This window comes from Gekko japonicus, unplaced genomic scaffold (genome assembly GCF_001447785.1).
Source record: "Gekko japonicus isolate JY-2015 unplaced genomic scaffold, Gekko_japonicus_V1.1 scaffold10, whole genome shotgun sequence".
In the NCBI taxonomy this organism is placed as follows: domain Eukaryota; kingdom Metazoa; phylum Chordata; class Lepidosauria; order Squamata; family Gekkonidae; genus Gekko; species Gekko japonicus.
In genome coordinates, this window is record NW_015167526.1 from 2417064 (window position 1) to 2438828 (window position 21765).

The window sequence follows — 21765 nt, forward strand, 5'->3', positions numbered from 1 at the left end:
CCGGGGTGTGCAATTTTGGGGGGGGGGGGAGGAAACGTGAACCCCACATCTGCCCTGGTTATGGGGCGGGCGGGGAGGGGGAAGTAGCAGAGGAGAATCTCGCTCTTGCCCCTTTGTCGCTGGGGGTTTAAAAACGGGTGTGTGTGTATGAATACGGTCTCCTGATGTGCCCCCCCCTTCTGTTTCTGGGGAGGGGGGGGAGCCTCGAGCCCCTTCGTGAGGGATGGGGGGGGGCCTGAGGAACTAGAGTTGGGAAGATTCTTCCTCCCTCCCCCTTTAAAAAATATGTATTATGAGGTGGCTCGAAAGTGGAAAGGGAAGGGTTTTTGTGAGGGGGAAAGAGGGTGGGCTGTGGGGGCTCCCCCCTCCCCACAACTCCCCCCCTCCCCCCTGCTTGTCTTGGAGAATGTGTTTGCAGAGGGGGATGGGTGCCCCAAATGAAATACTTAAAGGGGTGTGGGGGGGGGGCAGGTTTTCCAGCACAGTTTCCTTTGTGGTGGGGGTGGGGAGATGCACATGGCCTCGCTGTGTGATACTTCCTTGCAATTAAACCACATAGTGTTGTTTAATGGATTTGGGGGGAGGGGGGTGCTGTTAAAATGAGCTAGGAATAAATGTCCTTGATTGGTTCTATATAGACTGGGGTGGGGGGTGGAGGCTTTTTGTGGAACAGGAGAGGCGCCCCCCCATGTATTGTAAAGGTTTTTTTTTGGAGTTGAGACAGGGTGTGTGGGGCGTAAACCTTGTTTCCCCCAATAACAGATGAATTGTGGGTTTGGGGTGTGAAGTCTGGACATGGGGAAGGCTGCATTCTACTTAAATGTGCTGGGACATGGGCCCTTGTGTATGTTAGGGGAGTTCAGGGGGAAAGCGGGGTGGGGGGTGTCGGGCTGCTTTGGAAGGGGCAAAGGAAGCAGAAGTCAAGGAGCGGGGGTGGGGCGGGGAGTCTGCCCCCTCCTTTTGCATTTGGGGGCTCCCTTCCCCCCATTCCGCTTTTGCACTCCATATAGTGGCAAACCCAGTCTGCGAGGGCCCCTTTGTAGTCCATGCAAGGACTGTCATGTGTAATTTGGAATCTCCACGCCTAATCTCTTTATCAGGATGGCTCCACAACATATTTGGATAACACTGTGTGCACACACATGGCCTCTGTGCTATTTCCTTGCTTCAGGGTATTGGTTATCCTCCCCTTTGAATCTGTTGTTGCCTCTTCTTTGGGCCGCAGTTGTTGCACGAAACTTTTCAGATCTCGGCATCTTCGAGTTGTGCAGGCGAAGTGATTTCGCTACAGTGCTCTTCCCTGGGTCATGTACTGTGTTCATTTGCGTGCCCCCCCCCAAATCCCCCACAGTAAAGCTTGCAAGATAAGCTGACCTGAGTACCTTGTCTCTCTACAGGAAACTGCTCTGTAATATTCCAGATTTGTTACCCGGTGTTCTTTTTCTACCTTCATTAGGAAGTGTGTTAGTCAAGAACATGGAGTGCTTTGCTGAATACTTTTGCATGTCCTGGTGAAGGAAGATAAAACACAGTACATAGTCTGAGAGCTTTCTAAATTTTTAGCACTGAAGAAAGTTCAGTCCAAAACAGAGAAATGCAGAAACCTAAACTCCTGGGTAGACCTGGTGAAGTTTCATGCAGACTTGGAGGTTTAAAATGAAGTTGGACTGAGGCATATTCTGCTTGAAATGATATCAATAGGATGGGGGCGGGGGTACAAGTATGTCTGTATGTCTGTCTGGTGTAAAGTTCTGCCTGTACCTCTCTTGGCTCAGAACCTGATTCTGCACAATATTGTTCCTTAAGAACTACTTGCTTTGGAAAGGGAATTCCTCGAATTTCAAATCTGTACAGTCTTTCAGTATGGCATATGAATTTGTTGCGAGGGGGGGCGGGGGCGGCAGCTGTGAAGGGGTTTTTTTTGCCTTGGAAGAATAAAGAATGCATTTTCAAAGGGGAATTTATGTTTTAAAATTAGGGTAGAAAAAGTGAGAGGCATTTAGTTTTATAAAGTGATTTGTTTTTATGGCTTATTTTTCCAGAGTTGTTTTGGAAAACACACAACAAATTACAAACTTAGAACTGTTTTGAGGACAAGTGGCAATCCTAAATGTGCTTGGATCTGCCATACTTGTCAGAGCTACTTTCTCTGAACTACTAATGCCCAAATGACAAATAAGTACTTGCATCGCCTGGAATGTTTTGGATTGAAAATTCAGGTGTCATGTTGTAAAGGTTCTAATTTTTGGTGTGTACCTAATAATTTGTAATTGTCATGTGGTGGAATGTGAGCATTCCCACCGCTAAGTGAACACAGTATAGTTAGGACCATAAATTGTTCTTGCATCTACTGCACTACATCTATGAATGTGACACGTAAACATCAAGGCAAAACCCACAATTTTTCTCTGAAGGCAATCTCATTTACCTCTGCAGCTAACATTATGATTAAGCAAGCCTCTATTTTGTTTCATCAGCATATATATCCTTTTTGTTTGATGATGGTTAGATGGTGGTTTATGTAATTGGTTACATGTTACAAAGAAGTTTAATTAAGCTGTAATTTTTTTGTCTCCCATAATCACCATCCTTAGAACATTTAATATTCTGATGGTAACAATTTATCTTTCTGATACAGGAAGTTAGCAGCATTTTAGGTACTTAATAAACTTGTTTGCATTATTTTGATGCATATTTCAGCTTTGTATTCCTTGCAACTAATTCAGTTTCCACTCTTGCTGTGCAATTTCATTAAAAAATATATTGCAGCTTTCTCATTGGTTACTGTTCCAACTAGAGTACTATTGGAAAACAGTAATGCAACTGTACGTGCAAGTTTTACTGTGGAAGAAAATTTGTGGTGAATCTGACTGAACATGAGTAGGAGTGCATTATGGTGAGCTCACTTCTCCACTGTGGAGATCCACCGTGGTATAGTGCTTAAGAGGGAAGGACTCTGACCTGGAGAACCAGGTTTGATTCCCCACTCCTCTACATGAAGCCTACTGGGTGATCTTGGGCCAGTCACAGTTCTCTCTGAACTCCCTTGGCCCTACCTACCTTACAAGGTGCCTGTTGTGGGGAGAGGAGAGGAAGGGAGGGCGATTGTAAAATGCTTTGAGATCCCTTAAGGTAGAGAAAAAAAGGTTTCCCTTGCTTGAAAGCTAGTCGAATCCAACTCTAGGGTTGCGGTGCTCATCTCCATTTCCAAGCCGAAAAGCCAGCGCTGTCCGAAGACGTTTCCGTGGTCTTGTGGCCAGCATGACTAAACGCCAAGGCGCATGGAATGCTGTTACCTTCCCACCGAAGTGGTACTTATTAATCTACTTGCAATTTCTTGCTTTCGAACTGCTAGGAGCTGGAGTCAGAGATGGGAGCTCACTCCATCACGCGGCACTCGGGTCTCGATCTGCCAAACTACAGACCTTCTGGGCTGCAGCTCAGTGACTTAACCTCTGAGCCACCGTGGCTAACTAAGTCTTCTTCACTGTATCATTCATACAGTGTGGATGCTTCCCAGGTTATGAGAGGACTTTGATCTCAAGCTCCTGCAGAGGCTGATCTAGAGAACATGTAGTTCTGTGGTTATTCTTCTGCAACACATTTTGCAGATAAAATCACTCACATTTACTGCAACTTAGACTGCCATGGTTGAGTAAGATAAGTCTTGGAATGTGCTACTGGAATCCAGTCTGGTTCGAGTTGCATCGGGTCTGATGAAGTGGAAAAGAAAGCTGCTTAAAAGTGTGCAGCCCATTGTGTCTAGGGCTCGGCCCTTGCCCTTCATGGCCAATAGTTCTGAGTTGGGCCAGGTTAAGTCAGTTGGGCCCAGGAAGTAATAAATGACTCTCTTTGGGAAAGTGTAATTCCAACTGCTTTGGAGGAGGTGGTTGTGAGAACTGAACAGGGTGCTCTTGGACCCAAATGAGTGCCACCCAGTGTTCCCTCTAAGATGAGTTAGTGTGAGCTAGCTCACAGTTTTTTAGCCTCCGGCTCACAAATTTTCGTCTTAGCTCGGGAAGGGCGGCTCCAGAGCAAACTGATTTATGCAGTAGCCAAATCGCTCGCTCACAACTTTAATGTCAGCAGCTCACAAAGTAGAATTTTTCCTCACAAGACTCCACAGCTTAGAGGGAGCATTGCCGCCACCTGGTTGCCAGCTTTCCACTCTTGGATGAGGACCCCAAGGAGGTGATGGTGGTGCCGTTTCAGGTGCTATTGGAGGAGCTGAATTGTTTATGCCCCTTTCAAGACCGAATCAGGCCTGGGTTTGGGATGGAAATGGCAGCGGTTGCCCTGACAGATCTTCTCTGGGAGAGTGATGGTGAGACTGTGTGTCTCTTTATTTTCCTGGACCTGTCGGCGTCTTTCAGAACCATTGACTACAGTATCCTTTTGGAAACACTGTCTGGGCGCCATGTTTCAGTGACTTTGCTCTTACTTGGTTGACAGATTCCTGAAGGGGTGTGTGGGGGGGTCTGCTGCTTCTCAACTCCATGGTATTTGTGCTGTGGAATCTCTCCAAGATACTTCTTGTGTCGTGTGTCGTCCCCCCCCCCCCCCGGTTGTGTAGCATCGGCATGAAATGCCTCGGAGAGATTATTGGGATTCGGAATATGGTGCTACCAATGCACAGATGGTGCCTAGCTATCTTTCTCTGTAACAGCTGAGCAGGTTGAGAAAGAAGTACTTTTCTCCCTTTCTCACACTACAAGAACTCATAGGCACTCCATGAAATTGCTGAGCAGTCGGGTTAGAACGGATAAAAGGAAGTACTTCTTCACCCAGAGAGTGATTAACACATGGAATTCCCTGCCGCAGGAGGTGGCGGCGGCTACAAGCATGGACGGCTTCAAGAGGGAATTGGATAAACATATGGAGCAGAGGTCCATCAGTGGCTATTAGCCACAAGGTATAGATAGGAACTCTCAGGCTGGGGCAAGGGATGCTCTGTATTCTTGGTGCTTGGGAGGGGGGCAACAGTGGGAGGGCTTCTAGTGTCCTGGCCCCACTGCTAGACCTCCTGATGGCACCTGGTATTTTTGGCCACTGTGTGACAGAGTGTTGGACTAGATGGGCCATTGGCCTGATCCAACATTGGCTTCTCTTATGTTCTTATGAGTCAGGCAGGTATTTGAATCTGCAGACAGGTGCCTAAGGAAAGGTAATGGGGATGGAGGGGAATCTACTGAACTAATGCTCAGTTCAGACAAGACCGAGGCAGTAGTGGTCAGTGACAAAGACACACAAGGGCTGAGGAGTCAGCCTGTCCTGGAGGGGGGCTGCACTCTCCCTGAAGGAGCAGGTTTGTCGGCTGGGGGTACTGCTCTGCCCTGGCCTTCCACTGATACGCCGGTTAGAGAGCCAGTCCGGTGTAGTGGTTAGGAGCTCAAACGCTAATCTGGGAGAACCAGGTTTGATTCCCCACTCCTCCACATGCAGCTGCTGGTGTGACCTTGGGTCAGTCCTAAGTTCTCTCAGAGCTGTTCTCTCAAGGGCAGTTCTTGAGAGACCTCTCTCAGCCCCACCTACCTCACAGGGGAGGAGAAGGGAAAGGAATTGTAAGCCACTCTGAGACCCCCTTGGGTAGTGAAGGGTGGGGTATAAATCCAATCTCCTCTTATTGGCTTTTCCTCAAAAAGCGTGATTTGGCCACGCTGATCGGTCCTTTGATCACAGCAAAATTATATTGTAATGCATTCTAAATGGGGCTGCCTTTGAAAACTGTTTGGAGACTCAGATTGGTCCAGAATGCAGTGGCAAGTTGTCACTCCTGGATGCCAGGATTATATCATCCCTGTGTTGAAAGATGTACATACGACATCTGCCCGTCTGTTTCCAGGAACAATTTAAATCCTGGTTCTTACCTGTGTGGCCCTGAGTGACTTGGGACCAGGGTACTTGAAGAACCGCCTTCCCCGTATTGTAGGGCTCACCAGTTAATAGCCTTTTCTCAAACCCTGCGCTCGTTGCCTTGTATGCAGAGGTTAGGCAGATCATGATCAGTGGCAGGGCTTTTTCGGTATTGGCATTTTGCCTTTGGAATGCCCTTCCTCTAAGGCTCATTTGGTTTGGTTTGCTTTCCTTCAGAGCCTAGGCCGAAACATTTCCTCTTTACCTAAACTTTTACACCAGTTTGGTGTGGTGGTTGAGTGCGCGGACTCTAATCTGGAAGAGCCGGGTTTGATTCCCCACTCCTCCACTTGCAGCTGCTGGTGTGATCTTGGGCAAGCTGTAGTTCTGTCAGAGCTGTTCTTGAAAAAGAGCAGTGTCTGTCAGAGCTCTCTCAGCCCCACCTTCCTCACAGGGTGTCTGTTGTGGGGAGGGGCAGGGTAAGGGGTTTGTAAGCCGCTCTGAGACTCCTTTGGGTAGTGAAGGGCGGGGTATGAATCCAATCTCTTCTTCTTCTTCTACCTCACAGGGTGTCTGTTGTGGGGAGGGGCAGGGTAAGGGGTTTGTAAGCCGCTCTGAGACTCCTTTGGGTAGTGAAGGGCGGGGTATGAATCCAATCTCTTCTTCTTCCTTATCTAGGCTTTTAACTAAGCAGTTCCATCTTTTGCAGCAGATTTATGGTCTGCCCCTAGCCTGAGGACTGTTTCATCAATATGATTTTAGGCTATTATTTTTGTTTTATACACCTTTTATTGGTTGTTTTTATTGGCGTGTTTTATTGCTTGGTCTTAATTTATCATGTTCCTGCTTCCGTTAAATGGATAGCAAAACATCCATTCATTGCTTGAGTTAATTGCGTGGGTCACACACTCCTGAAATATATGCAGCGCTTACGCACCCAGATGTGTGAACTTCAGGAACAACCTGTGTCCAGATGAGCAAGAAAGAGCAAATAACCGGTTATGAATTTTTACGGGACACTGTTTTTGAATTCCGCTTCTGTATTTAACTGGTGGATAAGTGATGGGTGAAGAACCACTTCGTTTTGGATCTCTATAATATCAAATCAGACCAGTGATCTAGTATTGCTTGTGGTGTAGCAGTGGGTCTTAAGAGTCTTGGGTGGAAAAGGAGCTTTCCAGACACCTGATACCTGAGATCGTTTTAACTACAAGAGTCTGAAGTTGAACCCAGAACCTTACAGAAGCAAAACAGGTTCTTTGCTCGCTGAAATATGGTCTCTCTGTCCTTTTTTTGGTTTGTGTATTCTAACTCAGCAGGCAACCCCAAATTCTAGCATTGTGAGAGGGGTGGGAGAGTCCTAGGAGATAAGCCAGGATACAAGTGTTTTAAATGAAGAGTTAAATATTGCCTCTGTTCTGTTCATTATAATCTTGTACACCTTGATCCTGTTCCCCTGAAATCATCTAAAAAAAACCCTCCAATATTAAGCCAAATGTGAATGTAGCCACCAAGAGGCCTAGGGGGGTAGGAACCCTAGCTTTCCAGTTTGTGGTTGTAACCACTTTGTGTCTTTTCTTTCTTTAGATTACCTTGATAATGGCAATAATAAAATGGCAATCCAGCAGGCAGACAAGCTGCTGAAAAAACACAAAGATCTTCACTGTGCGAAGGTGAGCTCAGGGTTCGTTTGTTTTAACTTGCAAAACTGTCTGTCTTGAATCTTAAACAAGTCAGGGCCTACAGTCTTCTTTTGCTGTTGCCTTGCCAGCACTGGTTGGGGTGGAGCATCTGAGGCGGCTGTTTCGGAGAAGTAAGATTTTTTTTCCCTTCCCCCCGCTACTTTTATGTCAGCTTTCTGTAAGAGGGGTGTTCATTCTTTGAAACCCCTTCTGCATAATGATTTCCCATTTTTGTTTAATCGTAGTTTCGGTGCCCTGCCTTTCTCCGAACTTAAACGAGGTCAACTTTGCTGCATTAGCCAAGCACCTAAATTGCAGCAGAGTAAAAGTTAATCATTTTCAGCTTTTTGTTTCTTACCACGGTGAATTAGAGCAATGTAAATTAACATTGGTCAATTGGCGAGTTAAATAGAGTTAACTATTTTCAAGTAATGGCCAAGTATTTAGCTATGGGACTCATTCCAGAGGGGTAACCCTGTTAGTCTGTTGCAGAGGAAAAACATTTAGGAGTCTTGTGGCATCTTAAAGAGAAGTCACGTTTTTATTCCAGTGTGACCTTTCATGGGCTAGACCCCACCTTTCAGATGCAATAAATGGATCTTCGCAATGCTGTCATTTTATGTGGGAAATATGAAAAGAAACAGCTGGGTCAGAAAGCATGACATGCAGGAAGTCATGATCAGGAAAAAAACAGAGACCATTCATTAACTTTGCTGAACTAGTTAACACCTCTGGTGAGTCCCAGATTTATATCTCACTATGAGTGTTAACTATCTTAGCAAAACCTGAGGAAATAAAAAACTTTAGCTGTTGTAGATTTTCCGGGCTGTATGGCCATGGTCTTGGCATTGTAGGACCTGACGTTTCGCCAGCAGCTGTGACTGGCATCCTCAGAGGTATAACACAGAAAGATGGAGTACTCTCTGTGTCAAGGTAAGAAGAAAATGGTAGGCAGGTAATTTATATGTACTCAGGAAAGTGGGGTAGGGCTGAGTCATTATCTTGTAGGAGTTCCCCAGGCTGTGAACATGCTAATGGAGGAGCTTTCCTGAGGAGGTTCTTTTGTATATGGATTGTTTCCTGAGGAGGAGTACTCTCTGTCAAGGTGAGAAGAAAATGACAGAAAGTACTCCATCTTTCTGTGTTATACCTCTGAGGATGCCAGTCACAGCAACTGACGAAACGTCAGGTCCTACAGTGCCAAGGCCACGGCCATACAGCCCAGAAAATCTACAACAGCTAATGAACTCCGGCCGTGAAAGCCTTCGACAGTTTAGGTTTTAATGGGGCTATTGTGTGTATTTTAGAACTGGTCTGCAACTGTAATAAAGAAATTATTTATTCATCCACAGTAGTAGCAAAGCCTTATAACCCCTCCTTGGTGTGCCACTTCTTGTCCAAGTGAGGTCTGCCAGAGCTGGGGCTTACAGGGTTCAGGGTAGTTAGCTGAGTGACCCTGTTGTCTGGTGGATAGAGGAGAGGGGGCAGTCTTGTTGTTACCCTCGCACCCGTCACTGTGCATCTCTGCAGTATTTCCTTTTAAGAGAAACTTCCTTTTTATAGCTGCTGAGAAAGTCCTTGAAAGCTGCTTCTTCCTTTCTGGACAGGTTTTGAAAGCCATTGGCCTGCAGAGAACTGGGAAACAAGACGAAGCATTCACTTTGGCTCAAGAAGTAGCAGCCCTTGAACCCACGGATGACAATTCATTACAAGCTCTCACTATCCTTTACCGGGAAATGCATAGACGTAGGTTTCCCAGTTTATTTTTCTCCTTGGTCCTTCAGGTAGGGCCATAACTTTAAATATTCTCGGGGCTGTCAATGAGGACTTATTGGCGCAGTCAGTTCAAAAGCATGCCCTGAATGGGGTGACATCCATTCTGGACATAACAGGGGGAGGGGCAGCAGATTAAATCATAATTTTTGTAAAAATAATTTACATCATTTGTAGTCTGTTTTTCTCTCTGAAGCTCAAGGCGGATTACAGAATGTAAGTCAGTGCAATCAATACAAAGCAGAAATCAGAAACAAGCACAGTACTAAACAGAGTATGTCATAGAGTTTGTATTATAGAAAGTTAAATACAGGTTGCAGGGGAAAATGTGCACAAAATATTCTAGGCAGGCGGTTCTGGGGAAATTGTCGGTCCCTAAAAATTGGTGAACATTTTTCTCCCATTCTTGGCCTTGCTTAGAAATTTTTGGAGCCTCTTGTGAAACCCAGTTCTTTATGAAGTTCCTTTTGGGTTGTTGTATCTAACACAGGCTCATTGTCGCTACATGATGTAGCCCTACACAAATGCCCATGTTTATTAAAATGTCATGATCTGTTGTAGCGGAGCTGGTGACGAAACTCTACGAGGCAGCTGTGAAGAAGGTCCCCAGCAGCGAAGAGTATCACTCCCATCTCTTCATGGCCTATGCAAGGGTTGGAGAATACAAGAAGATGCAACAGGTACTTGCCAGAATGACGGTGCAGACCAAGCCTCTTTTGGTTTGGGAATGAATGGGCCTGCTAGAAAGGCCTGATGACCTGATGAAGACCTCTTCTGACTGTTAAGCATATTATATGTGCAGGCTATCAGTTGTGTCCTCGGTGCAAGGAGCTCCTGGTTCTCAGGGAACGTGTGTGCTCCCTTGAGGCCAAGGTGGCTGACCTGGAGAAGCAGAGACAGTCAGCTAGGCACACAGAAAAGACTCTCGGGGACTTGTTAGCTACGTCCCACTCTGGATCTGGCAGCCCCGCTGCTGTCAGGGAGCATGAGGGTCTAGGGGAAACAGGGCACCATGCTGAGGATAAGGGGAATGTGCCCTCAGAAGGGACCTCTTCCCCAGCTGGTGAGCGGCTCTCCTTTTGCACCAAGGAACCATCCCTGAGCGGGGTGGGAGGGGGGCTCTTGGTAGTTGGTGATTCGATCCTTAGGCAGGTAGACAGCTGGGTGGCGAACCCGCGTACTGACCGTATGGTGACTTGCCTGCCTGGTGCGAAGGTAGCGGACATTACGCGTGTTTTAGATAGGCTGGTAGATAGTGCTGGGGAGGAGCCAGTGGTCGTGGTGCATGTCGGCACCAACGATGTGGGGAAATGCAGTCGTGAGGTCCTGGAGGAGAAATTTAGGCTGCTGGGCAGGAAACTTAGGTCCAGGACCTCCAAGGTAGCCTTCTCAGAAGTGTTACCTGTTCCACGCGCAGGGCCGGAGAGACAGGCAGAGATCAGGAGTCTCAATGCGTGGATGAGACGATGGTGTAGGGGGGAAGGGTTCAGGTTTGTTAGGCACTGGGATACTTTTTGGAACAAGAGGGAGCTGTACAGGCGAGACGGTCTCCACTTGTCCCGAGAAGGAACCAGGCTGCTGGCACTTAAAATCAAAAAGGTGGCAGAGCAGCTTTTAAACTGAATATTGGGGGAAAGCCGACAGGAGATGAAAAGTCTCTGGTTCGGGTTGGCTCATCTGAGAGAGGTGAGGGGGTACCGGTTGCTTTTCTACAGGGAGGTGGATTGAAATTGTCCACAGAGGCCATGGCTGGTGACATGGACTGCCGGACAACGACTCGAGATAGCAAGAGGAAGGATGCAGGCTTAACTTGTAAGGGAAATTACAGCTGTTTCTATACAAATGCTAGAAGTGTCCGAGGTAAAATCGGGGAGTTGGAGTGCTTGGTGTCGGAGGGAAAAATAGACATTGTGGGTATTTCTGAAACTTGGTGGGATGAGGAAAATCAGTGGGACACAGTGATTCCCGGTTATATATTATATCGGAAGGATAGGGGGGGAAGGGTTGGAGGTGGGGTAGCTCTGTATGTCAGAGAGGGTATAAAGTCTAGAAAGATTGAGAGGCTAAGTGAATTGGATTCGCTTCTGGAAGTTCTATGGGTTGAAATAGGGGGGCCAAAAGGAAACTTAACACTGGGAGTTTGTTATCGCCCACCAGATCAAAAGATAGAGGAGGATTATAAAATGATGAATGCCTTAAAGATAGCAACTAGACAAAAACACTGTGTAATAATAGGTGATTTTAACTACCCACACATTGATTGGGTCAATATGTGTTCTAGCCGGGAAAAAGAGATTGAGTTTCTAGACACTCTAAATGACTGTGCTATGGAGCAGATGGTCACGGAACCTACCAGGGGAGAGGCGATCCTTGATTTGGTCCTAAGTAACACTCAAGACCTGGTGAGAGATGTAAAAGTGATTGCACCGCTTGGAAACAGTGATCATAATGTTGTTGAGTTCATCATTTGTACAAATAGAGAATTGGCCAAAAAGACTCACACAACCATTTTTAACTTTAAAAGGGGTAATTTCTCTGATATGAGGGGACACGTGGGGAGGAAACTGAAAGGAAAAGTAGAAAGGGTCAAAACAATTGGGGAAGCTTGGGATCTATTTAAAACTACGATCCTAGAAGCTCAAAAAATATATATTCCGCAGGTTAGGAAAGGCACAAACAGGTATAGGAAAAAGCCTGCATGGTTAACAAACAGAGTAATGGAGGCTGTAAAAAGTAAAAAGAATTCCTTTAAGCAGTGGAAAGCTAGTCACAGTGAGGCTGATAAAACGGAACACAGGCTATGGCAAATAAAATGCAAGTCTGAGGTCAGGCAGGCAAAAAGGGAATATGAGGAGCATATAGCAAAAAACGTAAAAACCAACAATAAAACTTTCTTCAAATACATTAGAAACAGGAAACCAGCCAGGGAGGCAGTGGGGCCCTTGGACGACCAAGGGGTAAAAGGAGTATTGAAGGATGATAGGGAAATGGCTGAGAAGCTAAATGCATTTTTTGCCTCCGTCTTCACTGTGGAAGATGAGAAGTGCTTGCCCACTCCAGAACCACTGATTTCAGGAGGGGTGTTGAAAGACCTGAGTCAGATTGAGGTGACGAGAGAGGAGGTCCTAAAACTGATAGACAACTTAAAAACTGAAAAATCACCAGGCCCAGATGGCATACATCCGAGAGTTCTGAAAGAACTCAAATGTGAACTTGTAGATCTCCTGACAAAGATATGTAATCTTTCCTTAAAATCTGCCTCCATTCCTGAGGATTGGAAGGTAGCTAATGTCACTCCCATCTTTAAAAAGGGTTCCAGAGGAGATCCGGGAAATTACAGGCCAGTCAGTCTGACGTCGATACCGGGTAAATTGGTGGAAACCATTATTAAGGAAAGAATTAGTAGGCACATAGATGAACAAAACCTATTGAGGCAGACTCAGCACGGTTTCTGTAAGGGAAGATCTTGTCTCACTAACCTGTTAGTGTTCTTTGAGGGGGTGAACAAACATGTGGACAAGGGGGATCCAATAGATATTATTTACCTTGACTTCCAGAAAGCTTTTGATAAAGTTCCTCATCAAAGGCTCCTAAGTAAGCTCAAAAATCATGGGATAGAAGGACAAGTCCTTTTATGGATCAAAAACTGGCTAGTTCATAGAAAACAGAGAGTGAGTGTAGGTGGGCAATTTTCTCAGTGGAGGGTGGTAAGCAGTGGGGTACCGCAGGGATCAGTACTTGGTCCACTGCTTTTTAACTTGTTCATTAATGATTTGGAGATGGGAGTAAGCAGTGAAGTGGCTAAATTTGCGGATGATACAAAGTTGTTCAGGGTGGTGAAAACCAGTGAGGATTGTGAGGCACTCCAAGGGGATCTGTCAAGGATGGGCGAGTGGGCGTCAACATGGCAAATGGGGTTCAATGTGGCCAAGTGCAAGGTGATGCACATTGGAGCCAAAAATCCTAAATATAAATACACATTGATGGGGTCTGAACTGGCAGAGACTGAGCAAGAGAGAGATCTTGGAGTTGTAGTGGATAACTCACTGAAAATGTCGAGACAGTGTGTGACTGCAATAAAGAAGGCCAATGCTATGCTGGGGATTATTAGGAAGGGTATTGAAAACAGATCAGCCAATATAATAATGCCCCTATATAAATCAATGGTGAGACCTCATTTGGAATACTGTGTGCAGTTCTGGGCACCACACCTTAAAAAGGATATTATAGCTTTGGAAAAAGTGCAGAAAAGGGCAACTCGAATGATAAAAGGGTTGGAACACTTTCCCTATGAGGAAAGGTTAAAGCGCTTAGGGCTCTTTAGCTTGGAGAAAAGACGACTGAGGGGTGACATGATCGAGGTTTATAAGATTATGCATGGGAAAGAGCAGGTAAAGAAAGAGGTACTTTTCTCCCTTTCTCACAATACAAGAACTCGTGGGCACTCCATGAAACTGCAGAGCGTTCGGGTTAGAACGGATAAAAGGAAGTACTTCTTCACCCAAAGAGTGATTAACACATGGAATTCACTGCCACAGGAAGTGGTGGGTGCTACAAGCATGGATGGCTTCAAAAGGGAATTAGATAAGCATATGGAGCAGAGGTCCATCAGTGGCTATTAGCCACAAGGTATAGCTAGGGGCTCTGGGGCAAGTGATGCTCTGTCTTCTTGGTGCTTGGGGGGGGGTCAACAGTGGGATGGCTTCTAATGTCCTGGCCCCACTGCTGGACCTCCTGATGGCACTGGTATTTCTGGCCACTGTGTGACACAGAGTGTTGGACTGGATGGGCCTTTGGCCTGATCCAACATTGGCGTCTCTTATGTTCTTATGTTAACTTCTGCTCAAATCAGGTTGCTTCTGATGTCAGATGAACATGCGGCCTTGTTTAACAATTTGACCTCCTTTTTGGCTTCCGATATTTTATTTGTGAGCTGAGATATGTTTAAAAATCTAGATGGTGCGTGTGTGTGCACGCGCGTATAGTCTTCTGGCAACAAAAAGACCGGCAGTGTCATGGTAGTATCAGAGTTTCTGATACTAGAGCTCACTTCGTTATGCGAAGGGGGCAGTAGTCCATGAAAACTTATGCTTGAATAGAATTTTGTTAGTCTGTAACACACCAGAAGACTCTTATTTGTTTTTGCTCTGCCAGTAGGCTAACACTGCTAACCCTCTGCTTCCAAACCCTTTGAGTGCACCTAACACAAATTTATTTTTATTTATTTTATTTAACTTGTATCCTGCCCACCCCACAAGCGGGCTTAGGGTGGGTATCTGCCAAGTAGGTCAATTTCCGTCAGCTTGAGCATGTTGGCATTTCATTGTGTGTGAGAAGTCTGTATGTTAGTAAGCTGTGCATTGAATGTAAACCTGTATCTAAAAAGGTATGCGGCACGCACCTGCTTTTTCCCCTGTGCATTTCAGGGGATGATCAATAAGGGTGAGCAGAGAGTCTTCCGGAGAAGCTTGTGTGCTGTCACCCGTTTCATGTGGAGCAACCCTCTAATAAGCTCCAGGGACACACGCTTGGCTATTCCTTTGGTTAGAATTGTAGAATCTCCGTTCTGAGGTTTGGTTACTGTTTTGTAAAAAGAGCAAGATGGGTGGCCATGTTTGTCTGTGGGAGCAGAAAGGAGCAAGCGTCCAGTTGCGCCTTAAAGACTAACTAAATCTGTGGCGAGGTATGACCTTTTGTGAGTTACTGCTCACTTTGTCCGATAGTTCATACCTTGCCACAGATCTTACACGTTTTTAAGGTGCTGCTGGACTCTTGTTCTTTTCTATGGTAAAAAGAGACACACGTAAGCATGTGTACAATTTTTATTCAAGTATCCTGCTGCAATTGACAGGCTCTGTCAAATGCCTCTTGTGTTCGAAGTAGTAGAAGGCAAAGAGATTTGTCTCCAGGTTGTGAAACTGGGATTATCCACCCTCACTCTTTCTATTGACTGCTGAAAGTCTAGTTTCAGTCATAAAGTTGAAACAAAAGCCCTTCATTTTCCATCGCGCCAGCAACATTGATTAGAAGGATATCAATAATTAGTGTAGATTAACAAGTGTTTTTTAATCTAACGACTTCGTGTTTCTAAATGGATGAAGTCTCTACTCTTAGTACTTAGGCTTTTAGCGTTTAAATGAAATGTTCAGAACACTGTAGGCATGTTGGAGATCTATTTCAATAAGACATTTCCTGTAACATTGAAAGGAACTATTCAGAATTGGCATGAACTGCAGTACTCACATGAAGATGTGAAGGGAGTACAGCGTGCTCCATAGGTCATGTTTCTTAGGAGGTCGTGGGGCCTGAGCATTTCTCTCTCGGCTAAGAGAAGAGGTGTGAGCTGAATGACCCTACTTTCCTGGAAACAAAGAACATTCATATGCAGTCTGGAGGTCTCAGTCGCAATACAATACAAACTGATTGGCACTTCTGTTTCCAGTTCAACGCAATATTTTGTGTGGCAACCAATGCTAGTCAAATTAACTTGCCCCACCGTGGTACAGAGCGTGTTCGTGCAGGTGTGTATTATTAGTGTTGTGGGATTCTGGGACCCAGGACTTTTACTGGGGGCCCCAATTCCCCTGAGTTATTTTACTGGTTGGATGGAGACCGGCAAAGGGGCTGAATCAAGTATATATAGAGAGAGACCATTATTCTGAAACAAAACTGTTTTATTCCAGTGTATGCTTTTAAGACAAAAAGCCTTTCATCAATTATAAATCTTTAACACAGAATACATAGTATTTGAATATTCAACATAGAAAATTCAACAGAGACCCAGTGCATAAAGTAGTGCACTTGTATGAAACTCAGAATGTTCTGGACTGGTCACCAAGGTCTTACGAGGAGCTGTTGGATGGCCAGCCCCGAGCAAACAAATCTTTAACAATATATACCCCCTGGTACCATAAGTTCAATCAAAATGACCAACATAAAGCTAATGCACTTTAACAGCAGAATATCTTTAGTACAATTTTACTCTGAACTCATAACATAGATAGGAAAGGATGTTATGTGACAAATTAGAGAATTATAGATGTCATGTCATATCATTCTGAGAACCTTCAGAAAACAAAGTAACTGTTCTGAATTTATGTTGTCAACATGGGAAGTACAGCGCATAGCTGTGACCCCTGTTTTAAGAACCTTATTAGTAGGTAATGTACTACAGACCTCCACTCGAAAAGAACATGGTGGAGGGACCCACGGGAGCCGGAGAAGGAAATGATAACCATAGAATAACATAAACTATTATTTCAAATATGGAAAGACCAAGGGCATTAGGAGCCAGTCAGCCTTAGTTTGCAAAAATGTCACATCAGCTATACTGAGAAGCGGTATTAGCATTGATTCATTAACATTGTTTAGACAGGAACTTGGGACTATATTGATAAATTCCGCCACGATTAGCACCATGGTCTTGCCACCCAAATGTAATAGGAAGCAAGGTAGCTCTGATTTTTCTGAGTGCACAAAATCAGTAATTCAGAGGCTGTTCCTGACAATAAGCTCATTTTCTAGAATGTTCACAGATCTTTGGTCTGTAAATCAATATAACGTAGCGCTCATATGTGGAATGTTTATTTTACACACTCCTTCCTTTTTTTAGGCTGGAATGGCACTTTATAAGATTGTACCAAAAAACCCTTACTATTTCTGGTCGGTGATGAGCTTAATCATGCAGGTGAGTACAGCATCTCAGAAAACAACAGTTGTCCCCCTTGAAATGATTTCGCTTGCTTCGAAGTAATGCAGATGGAGAGCCAGTAGGGTGTAGTGGGTCAGTTTGTTGCACTAGGATCTGGGAGAACCAGGTTCATATCCGCACTCTGCCACGGAGGTTCGCTGGGTGACCTTGGGCCAGTCACACACCCTCAACTTAACCTCCCTCACAGGGTGGTTGTGAGGATAAAATAGAGGAAGGTAGAATGATGTAAGCTGCTTTGGTTCCCCATGTGGGGAAAGGCAGGATATAAATGAAATAAGAAATAATATAAAAAGGGGGGGAAAGGGTGCTTGGTAGTTTTTGCAAATGCCAGCACAGAAGGATTTGTGATAGAGCTTAACCCCGGTTTCTGTGAGCAGGGAGTTCCAGAAGGTTTTATCTGTGCACCTTTGATTACCCTCTTGGTGCCTCTGTGAGACACAACAAGGCCACAAGGTATAGATAGGGACTCCGGGTCAAGTGATGCTCTGTCTTTTTTTTGGGGGGGGGTCAACAGTGGGAGGACTTCTAATGTCCTGGCACCTGGTATTTTTGGCCACTGTGTGACAGAGTGTTGGACTGGATGGGCCTTTGGCCTGATCCAATATTGGCATCTCTTATGTTCTTATGAGACTATGAACTTCACTGACTCCGAACAGAATGCTGCTGTGTTCAGTCCCATAGTCTGAGAGAGGCAGAGGAAGGCAGCGTCCTATAATATTTCCACGGGATACCAACTCTCTCTTTTCAGCCTCTAACTCCTGCCTTTGATGTGTGAATTCTGGGGTTGTTACCAGAGGTAACTGTAAATCTGAACTCCCGGCAGGAAACCTCTTCTAGAAGTCAGTGGCAGGACTGATTTGTTGTCTGCTTGGATCTGCTGCGTGAATATTTTATCACTGCTTGACGTGACTGGGAGAGGTGGCTCGTTGGTATGCATCCAAGCTTCTAGTTTTACAAATGTGCAAATTACTTGTGTTTGGAAAAGCATTATTTGCTATCGGTGGTACTCTTTTGGAAGTTGCCCGGCAGTAATTCTTTGTGAATGCTTCTTGCAAAAGCCTTTATATTTCCATTTGCCAGGGGGAGAACAAAATAATGGATGTGAAGTTGTTCTCCGGGGCTCTTAAAAAGTTTTTTGAAAATATTATTTTGGCCTGGCCTGTTAACGGGGCGATAGAACAAGGACTGAGCATGTTGAAAGTCTTAGGTTTATTGGAGAGCCAGCATGGTGTAATAGTTAAAGCGTCATACTAGAATCTGGAAAATCCAAATTTGAATCCCTGCCCTTGCCATGGAAGCTGGCTGGGTAACCTTGGGCCAGTCACACACTCTCAGCCTAACCTACCTCACAGGGTTGTTGTGAGGAGAGGAGAATGAGGTAAGCCACTTTGGGTCCCCATGGGGGTGGTGGAAGGAAGGACATAAATAAAGTAGATAAATAAATAATCCTTTCATTACAGGGAGCAGGAGGCCTGCTTTGAGGGAATAACAGTGTTCTAGCTCAAAGTAAGGCGGCTTCGTGTATTCTTCTTTTCTAGTCTATATCTGCAAAGGATGAAAACCTCTCGAAAACCATGTTTTTACCACTAGCGGAAAGGATGGTAGAAAAAATGGTGAAGGAAGACAAAATTGAAGCTGAAGCCGAAGTAAGTTTTTTAAGTGCATATCTGAACTCATGTTTGACCTTAATGAATTTAAATTTGCGTCATCATGTCTTCTGCTGGTTTGTGCAGCTAAATTTACATGCAGCATATTGGTACTGTTAACAAGAGCAGATATGGGGGGGGGGGGAAATATGGCTGGATACATGGAGGAGAGCGTTGAAGACAATGCATAGGCCAGAGAGACTGAACCCTCCGAGAGAGAAAGTAGGGGCTAAGAGTCATATGCACGTTGTGGGAAAGTCTGGAACACTTACCTTTGCTTCACTGAGATCATCTTTCCTTCGGCTAGAGCTATGACTCAGCCTGCCAATGTAAAAACCCAAGAAAAAAAGTTAACCTGATCAGTTTGGGGTCAAATTTGCTTTCTTTTTGCCAGTACGGCCGCCTTCTAGAAAGAATAAGGAATTGTTATGCAGAAATGGTAGGGATTTATTTAAAAATTGCCCTTTATTTTCCTACTTTCTCCTGAATTTGTATATCATTTTCTTGAAAAGTTTGGGGTATGAAACAAGGAGTTCATGATTGCAACAGATCTTTGCTCCATACCCCAGTCTTTTCTGGAAAGCTGCCTTTAAAAGCTGGCATGTTAGGGGGGGAATGTGAGGGGGAATGTTACTCGGCAAGCACATGCTAGTAGCAAGAATTAGAAGCCCATTAGCATTGACAGCGAATGCTCTGACTAAAGAACATGATGGTAAAAATTTGCCTTTTGTTTTTTAGTGGTGGGAAGTGCCGTCTGCAGCCAACTTACGGCGACCAATGTTCCCTCTAAACTGAGTTAGCGTGAGCCAGCTCACAGTTTTTTAGCCTCCGGCTCACACATTTTTGCCTTAGCTCAGGAAGGACGGCTCCAGAGCAAACTAATTCATGCAGTAGCCAAATCACTTGCTCTCAGCTTTAATGCCAGTAGCTCACAAAGTAGATTTTTTGCTGACAAGACTCCACAGCTTAGAGGGAGCATTGGTGGCGACCCCCATAGGGCAGGGGTGTCGAACTCATTTGTTACGAGGGCCGGATCACATGTTACGGCACGCATGGCCCAGCCCAACAAAATGACATTTATGTCAGCTCCAGCCCTCGTGACAAATGAGTTCGACACCCCTGCCATAGGGCTAGCAAGGCAAGAGATGCCATTGCCTGCCTCTGCATAGCAACCCTGAACCTTCTTGGTGGTCTCCCATCCAAGTACTAACCAGGGCTGACCCTACTTAGCTTCTGAAATCAGACAAGATCGGGCTAGCCTGGGCCACGCAGGTCAGGTCCAAAACACATAACGTTGGTTCCCTGAGATCGCCTTTCCTTTGGTTAGAGCTATGGCTCAGCCTGTTTTGAATATGTCCACAAACACATAAAAACACCTTTACTGTATTTGAATGCTCTTTTTCCTTTTTAAATAATAATAAAAAAAAACAAATGTGCACAGGCTGTGTTGTTTCTGTGGATTGTACTGACTCTTAATGCACAGTTGTGTCCCATTTCTCTCAACTTCTAAAGGTCGAGCTGTATTACATGATTCTGGAACGTTTGGAGAAATATCAGGAAGCCCTGGATGTTGTGAGAGGAAAACTAGGAGGTAACTTATATATCTTTCCTGTTAGATAGCTGCCCAGTCTATCAGTGGTTAAGGCAAAGCAATATGTTTTGTCCTGTCTCTCTTTGATCAGTGATGCCCCACCTTCTCCCCCTCTTATTGCTGCCTCTCACCTCCCTCCCCCCACCCCATTCTCTCCCCCTTTGCTCCTCTTTTTTCTTTTCTTAATCTCTATTCTTAGCTGCCTGAGCGTACGCAGCTCCTACATTGTTTTTTGTTGATAGGCTGTACTGGGGAAGAGGGCAGGAGAATGGTAAGTGGTAGGGTTACAGGGTGTGGTTATATTCACTACCTTATGTGAAAAACAATAAAATATCTTAATGATAAAAAACCAAAATGTTTTATTCTTATAGCAACCAATAGTGTGCATGCTGGTTCAGTAAATAGGAATTAGGTGCAAATTTGATTTAAATCCATGATTTATATTTTCCTTACCCATCCCCTGTGATTTTAAATCAGTTTTTTTAGTCATCATGATTTAAATCAGTCCATCTGGTCCAGCAAGGCAATAATTTTGTTCTGAACAGTTCTGCTTTAAAAAGTTTGCAGAATGACAGAAGCGTTGGAGTCTTTGGACCACCTCAGGCAGGCCAATCCACAAGGTTGGGGTCACAGCAAAGAATATGCATGTAAGAGCACTGGTTGATCTTGCCCGTTTGTAGAGTGGCCAGAACCCGGCAATACAGGCTACCTGCAGAATCAGATCTGCCATATCAGTTATTTTTGAAAGCAGTGCTCCCTCTAAGCTGTGGAGTCTTGTGAGCAAAAATTCCACTTTGGGAGCTCCTGGCATTAAAGTTGTAGGTAAGCAATTTGGCTGTTGCATAAATTAGTTTGCTCTGGAGCCCTCCTTCCTGAGCTAAGACAAAAATGTGTGAGCCAGAGGCTAAAAAACTGTGAGGTCGCTCACACTAACTCAGCTTAGAGGGAACACTGATTGAAAGGTAGATTCTGGTGGGTAGCCATGTTGGTCTGAAGCAACCAAACAAAGTTTGAGTCATCCTGAAAAAGTGTCCATGCACATGAAAGCTTATACCTTGAATAAAACTTTGTTGGTCTTAAAGGTGCCACTGGACTCGAACTTTGTTCTATTATTGAAAGGTGTAATTTGTAACACAAAGGGGTGATTGGCGGATTAATTTACTGTGTTGGGGACACCCACCCCTGTTGTTTCATCTTGTTTTCTGTTGCATCCTGAGGTCAACTTGCAAACAAGTCCATGGAAGTTACTGGTGGTGTTGTTTTTTTAACTAACTTCCTTGATCATGTCTGCCAGGCGTGACCTCATTTTGCAAGGGAGGGGATGGGATTATCTATTCTGTAATACTTCCCTTCCTGCTTCCCCTTGCCATGGGCAAAGACCTGAAGCCTTGACAGTGGCAGAAGGCCTGGGGTTGACCATGTGAATTTGTGACTCTTTGTTCAACTTAGAGAAGCTGACAAGTGAGCTCCAAAGCAGAGAGATCAAATGCATGGAGATGTACAAAAAGC

The 21765-nt window shown here is 45.0% G+C and overlaps 1 protein-coding gene across 1 annotated transcript in view; it reads left to right on the forward strand.

The window, feature by feature from the left end:
* NAA25 (N(alpha)-acetyltransferase 25, NatB auxiliary subunit) overlaps positions 1–21765 on the forward strand; it is a 61772-nt gene that overhangs the window by 283 nt on the left and 39724 nt on the right. The window contains exons 2-8 of the mRNA XM_015413215.1: positions 7441–7526; positions 9143–9281; positions 9870–9988; positions 16921–16995; positions 18558–18665; positions 20178–20256; positions 21706–21754. Coding sequence (XP_015268701.1) covers positions 7441–7526; positions 9143–9281; positions 9870–9988; positions 16921–16995; positions 18558–18665; positions 20178–20256; positions 21706–21754 — 655 coding nt within the window. The remainder of the gene's footprint in view (positions 1–7440; positions 7527–9142; positions 9282–9869; positions 9989–16920; positions 16996–18557; positions 18666–20177; positions 20257–21705; positions 21755–21765) is intronic.